Source organism: Accipiter gentilis, chromosome 5, assembly GCF_929443795.1.
Source record: "Accipiter gentilis chromosome 5, bAccGen1.1, whole genome shotgun sequence".
Lineage (NCBI taxonomy): Eukaryota > Metazoa > Chordata > Aves > Accipitriformes > Accipitridae > Astur > Astur gentilis.
The window spans coordinates 4,029,323-4,049,291 of record NC_064884.1 but is presented as its reverse complement, the minus strand read 5'-3'; the positions used below and the strand labels follow the sequence as shown (position 1 = coordinate 4,049,291).

Here is a 19,969-nt window from a genome sequence, read left to right as displayed (position 1 = left end):
GCTTCTCTACCTGTGAGCGCATTTCGTAGATGTCTCCGTTAAGTGACAGCGAGGTTCTAATGATCCCTGTAATTACCCATTTCCACTACGATGGAGACCCCACACCTCATAATTATCCCATTGCCCCACTGCCTACCTCTGTTTTCAGTTCCTTTAGCTACCCTGTAATTATTAATAGGGCTATTCATTAGCACCATCATGCAATAAAAAGAGGAAAAGCTCTCACCTGGCAAAAATATAAAAGGGAAGCTGTCTCTCTCCTTATCCCTGCAAGGTGACTGGCCCAAAGAGTCTGGCTCAGGTACTCTGGGCAGGAAATACCTTTGCTGTACCTCTGTAGATGACCAGACATCTGAACCCCCCCCTTGGCTCGCACACCATACAGCGTGGATCTGCACTGATATCCACCAAAAACCCGGGAGGTTGGAGGCCTGCAATTGTCATCTAGAACTGCCTCTAGTGAAAACACAAGTCCTAGGTGGGCTTTGTAGCCATGGAAATCCCCTGACTTTGTTTTTGGCAGATCGTACCTTTAAACATAATGGTCCTGCAGCCTGCGGGGGCCAGAAACTCGCTGCACAGCATCAGGCAGGCACACTTTGTTCCCTTTCCCACACAAAGGCTTTACTTTTGGCCTTTCATGTTTCTTTGTTCTCGCCACACAAAGCCATGTTCAGCCTGAAAAGGGGGCTCACTTCGTAGGCGGATGCAGGCTTTGAATCCACCGGCGGACCAGAGCTTCTGTGAACCATCCCAAAGGATCGGCGGGATGCCCAGTTGCGCCCACGGTCCTGGCAGCTCTCAGACACCCCGTGAGCATCCCAAGGCTGCTCCTGCCCATCTGAGCACAGCCACAGGCAGCCTCTCCAAAAGGCTTGAGGGACAGGAAGGTATTGAGAGAGAGATTGCACCTTCTCACAGCACTCGGATGAGACTCTGCCATCCATTCTCCCAAGGGGCAGCCCCTTTCCCATTAAAATCATACTCTAATCAGTGTTTAGAAAGTATGTGGCAATTAACAAGCACAAGGTGAAGTCTTGTGAAGTATTTTCCCCATGTTATCAGCTCAGTATCAGGGCTCTTGGGAAACTGAAGGAACCTTTGATCTTCTATTTTTTTGAGCCATAAACTTGCCTCCACAAGAGTTTTACCCCATGAAAGCTAATGCACCTTTTACTCTTGTGAAGACAAGGCTTCCTTCAAGAGTAGACACCCCCTGTAATTAACTGCTGGCAATACACCATCCCACGCAAACAAAAGGAAGCGCAGCAGGGCAAGTGATCACAACCTTCGTCCAAATCATTTCCAATCAAAGCCCCAAGAAAGGATTAAATCCACGTTTGGATCAAGCTTGCAGTCCCCAGGGTAACCTCACAGCAGCCAAACTCTCCTTGACACACCCTCAAGACCCTCCCATCTCGCAGGGCTCTGGGACCTTTAATCCTTCTCTAATCCAGCATTAATCAGAGATGGTGCTGCACCAGGGCTTGCGCCAGAAAAAGACGCCAAGCAACAAAGCTACTAGAAGCAAGGATGCCAATTCTTCCGAGCGTAAATAGTGGGTTTTTTTAGTTATTATGCTTCATAATTATTTATGATATTTCTATGGATTAATCAATGCTCATAAAGTAGTTGGGGGATGACTAGAATATAAAATAGGAAAATTTTAGCAAGATCTCTGTCAGAGCGCAGGGGTTTGACAAGCAACAGAACGGTGCCTCCAAGAGGTGCAAAGGCACTGAAAACGGGTACTCTGAAGGCATCATGATGAGGCACTACCATCCAACTGGAATAAAAAGACTAGATGCAGCAAATACTGGAATTGCTTCCCATGTGACAAATCCTTTCCATAGGAAAAAGAGAGTGGATTTTGGATGTATGGAACTAAAAAGCTCCTGCTCTTCTCTTGCAGCTTCATGCAGGGGGCTTCCCACATCCATGCCCAGTAAGATGTTTCAGAGATCAAAGGGGAAGCAGGATTTTCTCCTTGGTGTGAACAAGAACCTAGCACATTCCTAGCAGCAGCGCATCCACATCCCTTGCAATGAGATTGCTAAAGAGGAAGGAAGAATAGAAGGCGAGAGAACTGCTCACCTTCAGTCATCCTGCGGTACTTCTCCTTGTACATGAACCCCAGTACTAGGCAGCATCCTCTTCCTGGGAGCCCCAGTTCTGCAAGAGAAGAGAGAGCGACATTAGAAGACTAGGCTGGGGACAAGAGCAAGCACACAGGGATGCTGCAGGGAGCAAATCCTGCCGGTTACACCGTTCAGGTAAAGCACCAGTGAGGCAGGCACATAACTGAAGTCTTCGGTCAGCCTCCGAGCTGAACTTTGCTGGGGGTCCCAAACCAACTGCTTCCAGCTGCTGCTTCACTTAGCCACCTATATCTAGAGACAGGAGGGTCACCATCCCCTCCCTTGCCCATTTCTTAAGCGCTCCTCTATACCAAGCAGAGGGAACAAGCTGCATCTTCCTCCACATCAGCGCACTGCAGCAACGTGGACTCTTTAATCCCTTTCTCCCTTAGCGGGCAGCAAAGTGAAATGGGAAACGGCCCTCAGAAGGGAAGATAAGCCTGGCTTGAGGCACCTTGCTCTTTAGAAGCAAGCAAGTGACCCTACAAGCAGCAAAGTGCCGGAGTCTGAGGAGGCGCATGCCTTTGATGCCTTGATTTCTTAATGGGGCTTTCTGGCTACTGGTAACAAACAGAGAGAGATCTGAGCACAGGTTTTTCCAGAAGTAGGCTGCGTACATGCCCGCTCTCCCCGTGCGCATCTCAGAACAGCAAAAAGCTCTAGTTCTTCAAACAAATTCTCCTGTGTCACAGTGGAGAAAATTAAGGTACCACATCCCCGATGCTGCCTGCGGACCTGCAGAGCTCCTCAGGGGCTTCTGTGCTCTGCAGAGCCCTGCTGATCAAAGCCCCTTTGATGTTTACTTAATGTGGCTGTGGACTCTTTAGAGCCCCCCCTCTGCTGAGGAAGGGGCGCTCGGGATTGTCACGAAGTTGTGGCACATGCAGGGGGAGAAGGTAGCGAAATGGGAGGGTTGAGAGCACAGCGACAGATTTAGAGCAGAGCGAGCACTGCCTGGCAGCCTTGGCTTTTAACACCATGATGCAAACTTGGGTTTGAGGTGTGGATCTGGACTGTGTCCCGAGGAAGAAGAAAGTTGCTCACTGCAGTGTGATGTCGAGGGAAGACACCCAGATTTATATGGGTGTATACCCAAATATACGGTATCCCTCCCTAATACTGCTGGGATGCAATGGTAGCTAGCAGAGTGGCTAGCATCTCCCTCTTGGGCACAGTAGGAGGTAGAAACAGAGCCTAAACTCAGAAAAAAAGAGAGACTTCTTTTGACCCTGGGACACTCAGGGTACAAGCAAGACTAGTTAAAGCACTTTCTGTAACATTAAACATGGTTCCACCTTGCGAGAGGCTGAGGACCAACAGCTCCTGATCCTAAGGCTCCCATCAGGGAGGACATAAGAATCTAATCAAAATAAATCACATGTGTAATCCCACTGAAGTCAATGCTCTGACAAAAGTAAGTCCCTTGAGATGCCTAGAGTAAGCTGGAATTTAATTGCCCCCCCCTAAATCCACAGTGCCACCTAAGGTATTGCCCTGGAGAGAAAGAGGCATCTCCACAAAGTGATTCACTTCACCTACCTGGGATGACTTTGGGGGTCCTTGTAACTCTCTCATTGGCGATAAAAGGTGGTGACTAACTCGGATGTAGTTGTCTGAAGATTAGACAAATCAGGGCAGATGAATCAACTACCCACATCCTTGGCTGTTTCTTGAATCAGAGTCCTAATTAGCAGGAAGAGGTAAAGAGCAACCAACTCCCACCTCGGATGCAAAGGTGGAAACCAGCCCTCTTGCTTTGCAGCACAGAAGCGACATGATCTACCATCTCTGCACAGCCCATACAACAACTGCAAATACACTAAGAAAGATGTCAACTTGCAGAGCATTAGATGCCTCCAACACTCGGGACTGCTGTTAGGGTCTGCTGGTTTTAGCTGAAGGATGTTCCGCACAGCTTGCCTCCCTTAGATAACTGTCTGATAACTAGAATCAATAAGACCTTGCTGATCTTTGAGTGGGGTTTCCACGACGCCTGTGAAAACAGACACACGGCATGTGGCTGGATGGCTGCGAGCCTGCCGATAGCCTCCCAAGCCTCTGGGGCCATTTACAACGGAGGCTGCAAAGCAAGCAAGAGGCATTTATGTCTTTATTGATAGGAAAGCAAAACTGCATCGATTCCTATTGAGCCTTCAACGAGCACCAAGGTATCAAAGCGTAATTAAAACAACACAATTAGATTAGCATCACACAAGGCAGCGCAGCCCACAGCGGGGTTGAGCGAGCCAGCGTTCCTATCTTACCAATTCAGACACTCATCGTACATCCCGGCATGCACGCATGGGCCTGTTTGTGGATGCTGGCTGGGTTTTTCCCCCCCCCGAACACACAGACCTTGCATGACAGGGGCTGCTGTGCTCTCCACAGACCACAACCACGAACATCATCAAAAGCATCCTGGATCAAAGCAGCGATGGAGGCAGAAATAGCTGCAGCCTACTTGGGGGATGCATATCCCACAACCGAGACATCCAGCTCTCATCTTCCAGTTGCAGGGAGCAAAACGCTCCCAAGGAGGAGGTCGTGCTTTAGAGACTGTGGCAAGGGGCTACAATCCAAGGCAATGGCTGTGCTACCCAAGAGGTCCCAGTCACAACTTAGCCCTTAGAGGAGGGAGGGATCGTCAGGGATCGTGCTGAGCCACATAGGCTGGATCCAGATGAAATCTGGGTTACTACCTGTCTGGAGCCTGGATCGGCACGCGCCAGTGAGGGTGTCTATCTTCCATTTGCCTCCCTGAGGGGTGCTATAATTAATGCTTATAAAACACTTTGATATCCCATGATGAAAAGAGCTATACAAGAGCACTGCATTATAGTAATTCATACCATAAATTTGTGAGAACATGCAAAAATCTTTATAGCTAAAGGCACCTTTAAATACTTGAGAGTGCCTTTAAAAGGTAAAATACTTCAAGATGACTCTGATGCCTAAGGATGTCTCACCACTTCATGGTTTTTAGTGGCTACCTAAAGCTAAAATAGTTAAGCAGACACCCAGCATTTTAAATGTTTTGGCTTTAGGGGGGCTGCTGAGACACCACCAAAACCAGAACTTTTTAACCCATGGGTATCCCCTACCCCCAAAACAAATCCCATCCATTTCCTTGCAATGGCAATTGATTTTTCCCAGCAGAGCAAAACTAGCTACAGTTGAAGTTTATCATCCCAGGTACTTTGGAGAAGTGTGAACTTAAGTGTCTTGTTTGGAAAATACATGGCAGAAGCATGTTTTGACTCACTTAAAAGTATCTGCATTAATTCACCTCAAAACTTGCAGCAGAACCGCTCGTCAGACAAAGCATAACCAAGTTCAAACCACACATTAATGCCAGCATTAATGGCAGCCAGTGACAACAAAGCAAAAGCCAATGAAAAGAAACAAGAGTTCAGGTCTTCTAGAAAGGGATCTTTATGCACAGTCTGGGCAAGTCGGCTTTGAAAGAAAGATTTCTCTTTGCTGGCCCAAACTATGGAATCCTCCTGCTTTCTCCTCATTTCTGCCATCACTTGGATTTTCCTTACTCCATTTCAAGGCAATTCCTCCACTCACAGCTCAGGGAGGGAACCAAGTTTCTGATCAACCAGTGCAGTAAAGGCTAAAGCAGCAAAGCAGTAATAAAGGTTTATTAACACAATCATAATGTGTACTATTGTGTAGCTGTATTCCACCAGGAAAGAAAATAAATGTTTAATAGCCCAATAATACCTGTTTAATAATTTTTCAGCTCATCCTGTCTAATTGCAAGTTTATTAAAGAACGATAAACTTTATAATCATTGTAAAGGCATAATTGCAATTCCATTGCTTATTTAATATTGAGTTAATTATATTACAACTAAGTTATATTTTCCCATACATATTAAATATCAATTAGCTGTTTTAAACTATTGATTTGTATTTAATCAACTATGCTATTATATACCAATTAAACTCTTGTAAGAGAAGCAGAAACAGCTGGTCTCTTAAATTAAATTTTAAAAACTTTGTATTAACATAAATATCACGCTCCCATTTTCTCATGTTTTCTTTCTACAGAGATGGCAATTTGTTATCTGTAAATATTTTTTCCAATTGCATGTTATACGCATGAGCTTCATTCTAAACTTTTTCTTTCCAGGATGGGGAATGGCCAACCTCCATGCCAGATATCCTCGCATCAGCAACACCAAACCATGGTGACTGGGAAAGACAGAGGGCTGGAAAAGTCCCGTCTCACCTGGGGATCTCTGAAGCAAAGAACTGGGGTGGGAGCTCTTGAAAGAGTATGAAAGTCTCCAAGGAAAGAAGCTCAACACCTGCCGCTTTGTTTCTAAGTTGACCAGCAAGGGCGGTATGAGAAGATCCTACATCACCAAATCCAAGAGGTTTTGATCACTTGAACACTTTGAGAAACCTTATGCTCCTGCTTAGAAATTTCCTGTCCTGATGGATAAAGTTGTCTGCTGTTGGATATATTGCTAAAGCAGCACATTATGGACAGAAAAGCCGAATCTCCCAAGTCTTTCCACGTCCTTGGCTTCACCGTGTCTAGCGACAATGCATCCCAAAAGTTAGAAGAAATGTGGGAAGGAGCATTTCTTTCTTTGTTTTTCAGCATCCCAGTTTCCAGGCTCAGTAACCATCTTGCTTCTCACACAGATTTCCTAAATACCCCTGCGACCTCTTCTTCAGAGGACTTTGCTCTGGGCACCCATAAAGCAAGCAGCATTCTTCCCCTCCAAGTTCTCCTCCTGCTGTGAGCGCTGGATTCAAGCTTCCTCCCTTGATGTCATTTGCATCCAGGAGCGTTGCCGAGCAATCCAAACTACTGCCGCATTTTGGCAGAGAGCAAATGGATCCTTGGGCACGTAATTTCTGTATTACACCGTTAAGTCTGCAGAGCAATCCAAGATCCTCGGAGATGAAAAAAAGCTATACAAATGCAAGTTATTATTAAATCTGTGCCCGGTTAATTTATAAAAATGTATTAAAAACCTAAGAGGCTTCCCAGTTGAGAAAATGGGCACATTACTGTTTGAAATATGAATGAACCAGAGATCAGTGTTAAATGCTGTAGTGATATTGTATTTTATTCTATAGTGCTCTGCAGAAAAGTTGCATTTATAAACCCATTTATTGTGTTATGTACTTGCAAACCACCTTGTCATCCATTTATTGCACAAATAAAATCTTAAAAGCAGAGGATTAGTTGAGTGTGTCCCTGTGGGACCACAATCTGACTTTAAAGAATCCATCAGTGAAGAAAAACAGATGGAGCAGAGGTGTTTGCCAGCTCATTGCTCCAAGATGTAAAACACAACTGCGCAGAAGGGCTATTCTCTGACAGTCCACAGATCTGGAAGTCCTGTTCTTATTAAAGAGAGAAGGCACATACAACAGAGCTTGCAGAAACCACGCAAAGTCTTCTCTCTTGCCACTGCAGAGGGGATAAAGACCACCTTGGGGAGGATGGCTGAACTTTGCATGGCAAAGGAAAACTCCCCAAACTTGAAACCCCGTGAAGTACCTCTGTTAAGACCTAAATTTGCCTTAAACAGTGCTGTAGAGGCACGTATCTGCAGCTCGGAAACGACAGCATCACCAAAACAAGCCAGCCCCAGTGCTGTTTTCTCTAAGGGGAATTTCTGGTACTGAAGGGTGGAGGTCTGGAGGGTCCTTAAAACTCCTACCAAACATTCTTTTAGGTTAAAAACCATAACGAAAAGTGACACGAAAATTCAGATGTGCTTATTTTCACTGACCCTGTTTCAACCCAGTGAAAACACAGAACCACCCATAACCCAGGAGGACATTCTCCAGGACAAACAGCTTTGGACAGGCACATGCCTCAAAATACCACAGTATGCTGGCATTCAGCTCTTCAAGATGCCTTAAAAGACATCAGCACCAAAAGCTTCAAGGGGAGGACTAAAGAAACCACACGGTAAGCAGCTCTCCCCAAGAACGAACTCTGCCCTGGTATCAGACAATTAAAAACTGCTTCTTAGCAGGAAACACAACTGGCAGAAAGGGAAAGAAAGAAAAGGGATTCATGCCGCTGAGCAAAGAGAATTATTTCCCTGTGTTCCCTGGCTAACGAAGGGAAAAGAGGCACCTCCAAGTTGTAACTCAGCACTGAAGTGTTTTGAAGAGCTTTTTTCCTCTAGTGGCAACACAGAGCCTTTGGTCCCTAAAGTTCAGTACACTGAATCCGCCTGTATTCCCCACTCTCCTCCCCAGCTCTCCACCACTGGTGCACTTTTTCTGAACCTCTTACAAACATGTCCTATTTGGGAAGCATCCAGCAAGCGAAGAAGAATCCTCACAAACCTAAATCCAGTCATTCTTAGGATTATTTTTTTATTTCCCCTGAAGTAAAGAAGCCTGAAGTAGCTGCTGTAGGAAAAACAATTTACCCCAGGGAAGGGTGGCCTTCAGTACTTGAACATTCTTCCATAAACAGCTTTCATAACTTCGTATGCACAGGTACGCATTTACTCTACTCAAATCATCTGAAATGCTTTGCTAAGGTCTCGTGGCAGCAAGTTCCACAGCTTAACTACACCTCACATTCAGGAAAAATACTTTTTCCTGTATTTCCTGTTGTAAAAGTAGTAACTTTCACACAGCATTTGTTTTATTTGAAAGAAAACCAAATAAAAGGTCATGTAAAAACAAGAGTGTTTTCTTCACCACTAACAATAACAAATCAACTCCTGTTCGCACCGATGAGAGCTCTGCTGGTCAGATAACCGACACAGCCAGAGACTTCCACATGATCTTGCCAAAAAACCCCACAGACAGGCATTGGAAAAGGCTGCCGGGGCTGCCCACAAGTCACAAATCCTTGGGCAGTATTGGCAACAACAGTCACCTGCAACTTTGGGTTACCACTTGCTCCCTCCACAGCCTACTTCTGAAGGCTTCACCAAGAAGACACATGCAGCCAACTGTCCACAACAATGCCTCCAGGCCCTCCCCACCCCTGCGGGGTCAACATTTCATTTTACAATCTCACAGCATGCAGGCACAGCTCTAGCATTTCTCCCCAATTTACATGATTTCTACGGTATTTTGCAAGAGCTGCTATCCCCTTGCCACTTTCACCTCGCTTACCTCAGACCCTCTGAAGCTCCTCGGCTTGCTACAGTCCTGGAGCTTGGACCCTCCCTGGGAAGACATCTGTGTTGTTCAGTGGGGCTACGGCCAATTCACCCGCTGGTGGATTTGACCTGCGCTTCAAGGACTTCCAGGGGATTTCATCTGCTTTTGACTACAGCCCATTGTACGTGCTGCTCCATTCAAGCCACGAAACGCATCGCCCCATTCAAGGCAGCAAGCTGCTGCAGGAAGGTCAGGAACAAGGTTTCAAGAGAAATTTAAGCAACACGCGAGTACCTCCCCACACATCCCCAGCCTCTCCCTGACGCTCCCCCAGGTCAGCCCCTGAAACCATGAAACATCACCATCCACATCATCCCACCAGGAGGAGACGTGTGCTGCTGAGACCACACGCGCCGACTCCGAGGAGTCGGCAGGGCAGCCGCAGCCATCAGAGGACAACCAGGTAATGGGCACATCCGTCTTGGTCACACTCCGGTGGTCGCGTTGCACCAGCCGGCACAGCCTACACGTCCTCTACAGAGCTTCTCGTGTCCGCCGGGGCACGAACAACGAGGGCAGGAGAGGCTAACAGGCGGTTTGAGCCTTGTGCCTCACCCTGTCTGTCCACTCTGCCTCCCCCAGGCATTTCGTCTCGCAAGCCGAGAGCTCAGATGGCCCTGGGCTGTCTGTCACTTACCCCCACGCTCCACTTGGCAGCTCAGACCTGAACTTGCAGTCGCTTGGGGAGCTGCTGACAAAGTCTGCGGTGGCACCGACGCAGCATTACTTGTTCCTTTCTGTCCAGCCATCTTCCCTTCCACCCCATCCCAAAACCAGGAGCTGCGTATTCAACACCATATAGCAGAAAAATAACACTGTCCCACCAGAGAGGAAAGGGTGGAGACGCATGAATCCCATCACACCTTTCTGCAGCACCTCTTCCACTGCACTTGATGAAACAAGCTCTCCAGGCAATCAAAGTGCCTTTATGAGGACATGCCCCAGAGACTGGAAAAGCCCCAGACACCGCAGCACACAGGGTCCATGGGAAATGGGGAGGGCATTTGGAAGATGGATTGGGCCAGTCGAAACTGGGGCAAGCCTTCCTGCTCCATCTCCAGTGATTGCATTGGCTTTCAACAGGAGGGATTGTCTAAGATGGTCTAAAGTCTGAATGAAAAGTCTCAGAATGAAACTGGCAGGGAGAAAGATACAAGATCCACACATTCTGATTCCTTAAGAACAGACTGTTTTCTCTAAAGACCCGATTTTATCGCCAAACACCCTGGTTTCTCATCTCATCAAAAGCCACTGCACTGTTCCTTGCTCCTGCTGTAGGACCCCTGCATGTCCCATCGCAATCCAAGCAACATTACACATAAGCAACACATCGCAATCCAAGCAACGCACAGCATGACATTATCCTGAAGGCTGGTGGGAGCATCTCATGGTGGAATAAATAACACATTTGGTGCTCCACTGACACACAGAGAGCCACATTTACGTGTAGGTCTAGAGATCTGTGTAAAGCACGAGGCATACCAGCCTCATACCCCACCCAGACTACCCCATAACACCTCTGCTCAGCTAGGAGAAGAACATGGCAATGGAAACACTTTCCAACGTCCCCATGCTGCTCTGACAGATTGTGGACACACTGGAGAAAAGAATAATAAAAATAAAGCCACACCACTGAAAAGGTCCCATCTATTGTAGTGCTCTGGCTCAACAATGGTTTCTCACAGCTCCTGCCTTGAACGTGTTTGTGGTTAAGCCATCCATTTAGAAGTCTAGAAAGACAGAGGACAGTACAGGAAAGAACAAACTACTGCTACCCTTGGAAACATCCAGCAAACACAGCTATCCTCTGCCTGACTTAGGAAATCAGGGTCACTGCCTTCAAGCCCAAATGCCCTAGATCCATCAGCTCCTCCCACCTCAAATCCTGCAAAGCCCATTGCCCAGCTGCTCCAAATCCTTCACGTGCTGGACACCCTTGACAACTGCCCTGGCTCCTCCAAAGACCGAGTAGCTGTGGCCCTTTAATCCCCTCTGAAGGCAGGGAAAGCACTGAAGCACAGTCGCGCTCTCATTTGAAGATGACACGACAGTCAGAGGCAGGGAACCCTGCGGTCCTTCTATTACCGCGAAATCATGCTCCAGCCTCGCAAATGCCATTACTTCTTTGTATCTTATAATTAAATTGTATTTGCCGGTTACCTCACAGCACGGCTGCAATTCTTGTGCATCTGAGGCTTTTTTTTTTAAAAAAAAATTTCTGATCTTCAGCTTCTATTTTATTTTTGCCTTCCTTACCAACTCTCAGCAATTTCAGAAAACTCTTTAAACCGCCTTCCCACTTGTGAGGTGAGAAGGGAGTAGGAGACCTGCTGTGCAGCACCAGTCCATACTACGCCAACTCCTCTTGGGCCACCCACTAGTCCCAAGCTGAAGGAAACCAGTGATGTGAACAAGTCATCTTGGGCCAGACCTACATACACAGGTTAATCTGTTTCCTCCTTAGCTATTTATAAACCTCCCAGCAATCCGAATGGGAGCTGAGGCACCTAAATAGCTTGGGGAATCTCACTTACGGTGGTATTACCAAACCATCACTGATGAGTAACTTGGCCAAGGGAGCAGCAATTCAAGATTAATCGCAGTTGGAGGTGCATTTGCTGCAGTCCCTGCTCTTCCCCTTCCATTAAAACTTGCTGGAAGAGCGTGTGGTGCTAAGATGGAATGGGCAGCAGAAAAACAGGTCCCTACCCTCCACCAATGAACAAGGCACCAATTACAGTAAAGGGAAGAAAGCCACAGGATTTAAGGGACTACCTAATCATTACATTTCCATCTCTTTCTGCAGGAAGGCTGCTCTGATTGAGGTATTGAAGCTTTAGTGTGCCGGCAGGGAGGGCTTTGGCCACGCTCAGCAGTAGGAGAAAGGAAAGCGAGCAGGCAAATTTCAGGCTGTGGGAGGCTGATTGCTGCCCTGTCCTGACCACATCCCAGTAGTAGCAGATTCAGTCACGCCATGAGAAACGAATCCATCACCCAGACTGCTAGGCCATGCAGGCATCCCTCTGCAACACCGGCTGCAGGCTGTGCTACTTTGAGTCAGCACCAGTTGCCTTGCCTGGGTCCAGAGAAGACACTGAGCATCCACAGCACCAGCTGCAGGTTCCAGCATTCAGCCTAAGTCTTTAATCCTGCAATATTTACTCTGTCTCATTACCATCCCCACTACCCTTTTAGAGTATTATCAGTTTCCTGATTGACCTGAAAACTCACAATTTCTGCAACTGGTTCTGCTGGCTGGATCTTCCCCCTGCAAATGCTTTGCTAGCGCTGCTCACCAGCTCCAGCAAAAAAGGCTAGTAGTTTACGCAACATTAAATACTTCCTCCACCTCTACAGATGCAATTACCACAGGTAAGAGGTGGGAAGGTAAACCAGGGAAGATCAGTATAAGGGAAGGACTTGGCACACCGCTCGTGCCCTTATGCAGTCCAAAGCATGCGCAAGCAGCAGGGATCTTGTATACTGCAGTTCCCCTCCTCATGACATGCCTTGACCAAATTAAACCCCAGCTCACAGCTGATGCCCATACGTGCCTTTATGCACCTTTCCTGCTACTCCTCCTCCTATCTGCTGCAAACCCCTATAACTTATTGCAAGCAGCTTGGCTTCTACTGCCAGGGGACCATTTTCCCAGTGTTGGCCATAACTTGGAATGATATGTGAAAACAGCTCCCCAGCTTCTCCCAGTGTCAGCATGCTGCTCCCTAGCGTGCACTCTCTCAATCCCATTAAAAGTAATGGGGTGAGATTGTCCAGCCCATTACTTTCAATGGCCTACCTTCAGCCAGACAGCCTAAAGCTCCCATATCCTCAAAATAGCAAGCAGAGTAGCTCCAAAATTCTCTGCTTCGTTACCACATCATGTATTCCAGCTTGCCAGAGTTTAATTGGAAAGACAGCCAAGCCTGCATTTAGGTTTGTTAATTGCTGCAGGAGAGACACAAGTACTCCTTGCACCACTGACAATTATTTCCTTGCTCAGCAATTTTTGGTTTTTCAAGGTGTGAGGTTTTACAAAAATTGTCGAAGTTCTTTTTTAAAAGAAGAAACATACGCAAACACAGCCACAGGAGAGGTACTTTATGAAACTGTTGTGTGCTCCAAGATTCAGCTGCTCTTGCTGGAGCTGGAGGGAAAGTACAGTTGCAAGAACAGCTAGCCAGGGAGAAGCCCAGCTCTTGCAAAAAGCCAAGCACAAATCATATATTTAAGATGCATCACGGGAGCTGTAGTTTGAGTACATCTGAACTGTAAGTCCAATAATACACTGAAGGCAGAGACAGGCCAAAAATCATAACACTTAGCTTCCAAGACCATTTGATATTACAACATGCTCAGAAAGCTGCGCAGCCAAACACCTTTCTCTGGGAGCTTGAGAAATCCCATTTCTGGTCTGATTTCTGACCTCACCTTCTGCTCTGGTTTCATAAAAGCCTGGTAGAAGTTGACCGTATAAAACCACGTGCCCTCCTTACAGCTAGGGAAGGCACCCATTAGGGCTGTACATAATGACATATCCAGGACACTGAAATAACAACAGCCATCTCAATACCTGGCATAAAAAAAGTGGGAAGAGCTGACTAGTTAAATAGTTGACAAAAAGAGAAAATTCCCTCCACCATAAACCACCAGAAAGTTGCCGAGATGACACTTACAGCCAAGTGATAGAAGTTTTGAGCACAACACGGACTTTTCTTGCCTCCGAGATTAGCAAAGAGAAGGCTACAAAGTGTACCTCTCCTGTACCAAACCCCCACAAGCTCTTTGCATGGCCTCTGCAGACTCAATGCCGTGCCCTGTTGCAACGCCGAGTCTATCTGCTGCTGCTTCAAAGATGTTAACGTCTTGATGCTCACAGCCCTGTCCAATCCAGGACAGATGGTAATAAATTTTTCAGTGGCTGGAGCAGAGTGCAGCAACTGTGTGATTAGCATCTTTTTCTCCACTGCACATTTCATCTGTAAACTAAGATTAAATACCTGGAGGAAAAAAGCCGCAGGAAAAGGGAACTTTAATATGTTTTCACTGCAGAGTTCACACGAGTGAGCAAACAGCTCAGATCTGAGGTCAGGGGTGGCTCATGGGAAGGGAAGCTTTCCCCATGTTCTGATTCAATTTACCCAGTTTTCACAAAGATGCTCTTCCTGTTAGCACAGCTGTATCTTGAAATTCTTATGACCCAGGCAGCTGGCCTTCAAGCCAACACTATGAGGAGCAGCAAGGTCTGCAATCCCCTGAAAGGGAACAAGAGGAGGAGAACTGCTCCATTACCTGTCTGGGCTTGAACTCTCGACTCAGACCAAACAAAACCTATTGCAGTTGCCTGTCAAGCCTCAAGGACCTCACTTTCCTGTAACCTCAGCCAGAGATAAAACAAGGGAATGAATTTCATGTATTGCACGAGAGATTAGGGATGGTGCCTGCTGTTGAGAAAGAGAAGAAATCATCAGCTACAAGTTCAGCAACCATCAAAACACTGTTCTTCATCACTGCAACTCAAGTACAAGGCCAGTGTTGCTGATAAGGCACCTCAGATGGCAAGCATTTTAGATCACCATTTAAAAACAAAACAAAACCCCAAATCACACCCCACCCCCCAAACAAAAAATAAAAAAAGCCCACAGAGAAAAAAACATCACACACTTTGTTTTGGAGTACACATGGCTTATAGCCAGAAGAGTATTGTTAGGGCTTGTAAGCCATCCTTTCTCAATCACTACAGATCCTCTTCTCTGCCTACACACACAAAAAAGAGCTCACTGACTTTGCACCCTTCAAATGTTGCACCACGTTTACACACCTATAGATGTGAGTTGGGGATCCTGCATACAAAATGCTCCTTTTGGTGCAGCCTGAACACAATGTGAAAGATCCACCTGCTCTTAGAAGGAAAGCCAACGAGATTGGAATGCTCTGGCTCCACTTGTAGGAATATTTCTCTTGAGCATTTGCTTGCTTAACAAAAATCCAGACACACCCAATAGGCAGGGCTTCAGGTCACCCAGAGAAATATCCTACTTTGCTATTCTATCTCCAAACATATTCTAATAACATCAGGCTGTAATCCACCTTCCACCATTCATGGAGGTCTGCCCCTCCTCTCCCCGCACTGAGCCAGGGGAGTGTGGCAGAACACAACTGACTTGCCTTGCATTTCCAAGGAGCAAGAAGATCCACATTAGGAGTCCTGATGGATGGGTGTGTGACCACCTGCCTTTCAAAGGACATTACATGCCATTGCTGTAATCAATAATGCATTATTTCCTGTATGTTTTATACTCTCATGTTTATTATGTGTAAATAGGGATTTACAGTGATCTGAGTGTGTTCATTTAATGTAGCTGACACCCTGCATATGAGATCTGCCAGCTGCCCTCTCGAGACCTTTGGGAAAATGAAACTACGCTTCTTCCACAAAGCCATCTTCGTGAGAGAAATGGGGAAAGAAAGAAATAAAAAAAAGAATAAAACAAGGCCAATATAGAGAGATCTGAGAGTGTGTACATGGAACAGAAAACAGAGTAAGAGCACCAGTGCTGGGATTCAGACTCACACCGGCATTATCGTGAAAGGAATGTTAAATACTGCTGTTATCTCAAGTCCGAGATGCTGCTTCTAGGAGGAAGAGGTTGGGGTGGTGCAAGAAACTTTTCCTTGAAAGGCATTGGCACACCTATGCAAAGTTCCTTCTTATTTGATCTTCAGCACAAAGAGCAGAACAGAAGCATATCATCCTTTGCAGCTAAAATGAAAAAATAAAGAGAACTTTTATCCCAGATCCATTTATCTCAGGTAATAAATTCTGCTCCTGCCTGCAGCCAGTTAGTATTTTCCAGGTGGGTAGCTTTCTTGCTGAAAAAATGAACAAAGCAATCAAAATAATTTGCTAATTCATTTCATACTCTTTTTTTGAAGTCTAAACTGCGAGTTAAAACAAATGTGAGTAGCCTGGTGTGTTGTGTCAGCATTTCATTCAACAAATATCAAAGCAATACTGAAATTCTTAATTGTGTCTTAAAGGATCTTAACATACCTCCAGAAGTTACATAGCACTTTCCAGAAGGAAAGCAATACCACACCTAAACCTAACAACCACATATATTTTCTAGAGGATGGTGAAAGCCTAAAGGTCTCCTGACACCTTTCAGGACAGCACTACTAAAGTGCTTTTGCCTGTCTCGACAGCAGCCTGTAGCACGTTCAGCCTGAAACACCTCGGGATGTGAGGACGGGACCCTGCTCCCACGTTCCAGGTGAAGCCACCAGACAAAGTGAAGCAACTTGGCTTGTTCAAGCCAAGTTCTTGATCCATATTCCTAATCAATGGAACAGTTCAAAAGAATATTCAGGTAGATGACTGTGTAAATATGAGGCCTGAGCAGTTTTCCTGTGCCACGTTATCCCAGCACACCCAGCGCCTGTGCCTTTCCAGATGTGTGCGCCCTACCCAGTATCCTCTCAAGCTCAACTTGGTACTTCCATTTCAAGAAAAGGAGCATGCCTCTGACTGTAACAGGCGAACATCTTTCTTCCTGGCTCTGCCAAAAACTCCTTGTGCAGACTCATCTGTGTTATTTACTCACAGCTTAGCTGGGAAAGAGCAGCAGCATCGTTCTCCTGCTTCCAGGAGGATGCAGGGACCATGTTTTTAGCACGCACGAGGCATCCTGAGGCACTACAGAGGAGCAGGAGGTTCACCTCGCTCCCCGAGCTCATCTCCCTCACCAGGCTCCTGCACGCTATTAAACAGCTGCCACGTTCCACCTCGCAACTTCCTGCAACTCAGCAAAAAAACAAACAACAAAAAAAGGAGCCCTAGCACAAAAATAGATAAGTACCCTAAAACACTAAAGGAAACAGACAGGCACCCATTGGTCAACAGCTGTGCGCTGCTTTGGCATCGTCCCTCACTAGAAGACACTGCATTAGAGGAAGCAATGATTATCATCATTAAATGCCTTGATGGAAGCCAGGCATCTGGTTTTCAGCATTTAGCTGATAAAATAAATAAGGGTGCTTTTGGCAAACACGGAGGGAACAAACATGATACGATCAGAGAAGCTGGAGGGATTCCAGCTTCCCTAATAGCGTCCCTCCCTTCTGCCAGCTCAGGGACTCTCCCACAGCGGAGTCCTGCAGAACATTAGGCCACTTGCCTCATCCCCCAGCGCACTCTCTGGGCATGAAAATCCCCTCACTAAGGAGGCTCAGCCCTCCTGGCCTGGGAAGAGAGACAACAATCTGTACGAAAGTATGACAAGCACGCACAGACTCAAGGGCACAAGTGGAAAACCTGCTGCCCCAGTTTCCTCAGCCCTGCTCTAAATGCAGAGGAACGGATCCCACCGATGCTGCTGCACCTTGAGCTGCTGTGGGGCTCACATGGGAAGAGAAAAGCAGCTTTCCAGAACACGCACATTGCAATCTGCCCAGATAAAATACCCTTGTCCGAGACACGCTTGCTGCCCAAGGAAACTCCTCCAGCTGTGTGGTACCCCATAGGGGACCATACTGTCACACCCTGCCTGCAGCAAGGGCAGAAGGCTGCCCAGCTCCTCCACCTAAACTTGGAGGTTACTCCACAGACCAGTTGCTCCTTCCACCATTTGTGTCGCAGGGATGCATCCCTACCCTGCAGGATTGGTTTGCATAAGCCACTGAAGCTAAGACACCAGCGCTGTTCTATCCATTAAAAAAGGGGCACAGCCTCAGAGATGGCCATTTAACATATTTCTGCCTTCTAGATGGCTTTTACTTCTCACTAAACTGAAAACGCAGTACAATATATGTGACTGATTAGGCTATGTAATACAGTTCCTGCACATTTAGATTAGAAATGATTATGACTTAAATAAAATAGCTGAACACAATTCTTATTGCCATCTATTTCCCCCAACCCCCTTTCAAACACAAGAACTAAAGTGGGAGGCGTAGAACAAGTCTAGAGGAAGAATAAAGATACCATCCAGTTCTTGCCCTGCATCTCGTGTTAGGGCAGCTGAGGCCCAGGAACGCAACTGTAGATACCAGGGATAAAGACGGTGTCTTTCATCTCAATGTTCCTTAAACACTCTCCCAGAGAAGCTCCTCTTCTGCAGCAAGAGGAGATATCCTCTCACGTGCAGGACAGCTTACCAAAGACAGGGGTACAGAGGCCAGCTGTCCACCCCACGCAGACCCCACAACCACCCTCTTGAGCAGCACAACACAAGAACAGCTTTGGAAAGAAGGAGGCAGATGCTTCCCAACAGGAGGGCCGGTAGGTTCCCTAAGGAACATTCAGAAATGCTGGACCACCCTCCATCACAGCATGATAGCAGAGCAGAGAAGACGACGACTTGCCCTGGGCTACAGGACACTACACTGTGGCATCCTGAAGTCTAGAACCTTAAAACAGATATTCCCCTAGTTAGCTTTAAATGCTCCAGGTGACAGGGTGGGAGACAAACTGGTGACCACCTTCCTAGATGTTGCCCTGGCATGCTACAGGCAGGGGAACTAGAACATGCCCATCATTGCAGCAGGCTGGTGAGACTTGGCAGGGCATGATGCAGCAGCACACATCTGCATGCGAGAGCAAAGAGGTTGGAGGGGACCAGGCAGACGTGCTGGCCTTTCCCGAGGTTTACCTTGGTACTGCCAACCCCGACAGAGGATTTTCATCATTCAGAGCTACACGGGACTGAGAGAAGGAAGCATATATTCTTTTGAAGCAACGTCAAGCATCACACCTTAGGGAAAGTCTTAGGAAAGAAATTTATCAATCCACATAGGGGGAAGATGACATTTCAGGGAGATACAGGCAGCATCACAGTTCTGCCGGGCCACAGAAGAGAACAGGTTTAATGACCTTTAAATGTCTGACCTCAGGGAGACCCCAATACCTTCCTGCTCTCTAAGCCACTAACAGAGTAAAGCACACAGGCAGGTACCATCTGTTGCAGATGGCGTGCTTTGCCTCGATGTCCCCCAAAAGCCACCCTGAGCCTCCCCTCACACAGACACCTTCTAGAGAAAACAGCTCCTGTAGCACTTGGGCTTCCCCCCTCAGCACTGCAAGTAGTGGCAGCTGCCCCACGTTACAGCACATGATAAGCCCGAGGGAACAGCAAGGTCTTGGGTAAATTTAGGGCTAGATTATAGCCCAGCTAACTGTGACTAACCTTCTGAAATGAAGGTCAGAGCTAGTACTTTGGGATGTGATTTTCCTCCATTTATTTCTTGATGAGAAAGTGATGGAGAGTGTAATTACTGCTGTACTACCGCTCAGAAGTTGCAAATGTCCTTCCTAGCCCAGGAAAAATGAAGACTCGGATACAGAGTGCTGTGCTAAGAGAGGGAAAGAGGGGCGTCAAACAGTCCTTGACAGCTCCCGCTACGTGTAGGGAAAAGTTGCCGGGCTATCATCATCACCCTGAGCATGGGAGATGTCACAGAGCAGCTGAAGCGCTGGTGTCCTCGTGGTTATGGGAAGCAGCACCCATTGCCTGCTCTCAGCTGTGCTCACACGAACCTGCAACGCCCTTAAACCTTTGCTGTGCAACCAAAGCAGCTCCACCAACGCCCGACAAAAGCCTGTGCTTTTGAGAGATTACAGAGATGACTGCAGCAAACCCTTGCAATCCTGCGAGACAGCATGATGTC

The 19,969-nt window shown here is 46.9% G+C and overlaps 1 protein-coding gene across 5 annotated transcripts in view; it reads right to left on the bottom strand.

Moving 5' to 3' along the window:
* Positions 1 to 19,969, bottom strand: part of KIRREL3 (kirre like nephrin family adhesion molecule 3) — a 340,739-nt gene that overhangs the window by 121,637 nt on the left and 199,133 nt on the right. For 3 of the 5 annotated variants that reach the window (XM_049800735.1, XM_049800737.1, XM_049800739.1), the window contains exon 2: positions 2,095 to 2,172. The exons of 1 other annotated variant lie outside the window; for it this stretch is intronic. In XM_049800735.1, the coding sequence (XP_049656692.1) occupies positions 2,095 to 2,172 (78 nt within the window). Of the gene's footprint in view, positions 1 to 2,094; positions 2,173 to 9,941; positions 10,040 to 19,969 lie in introns of those variants that run through there. One more of the 5 variants, XM_049800741.1, reaches the window with a different exon arrangement.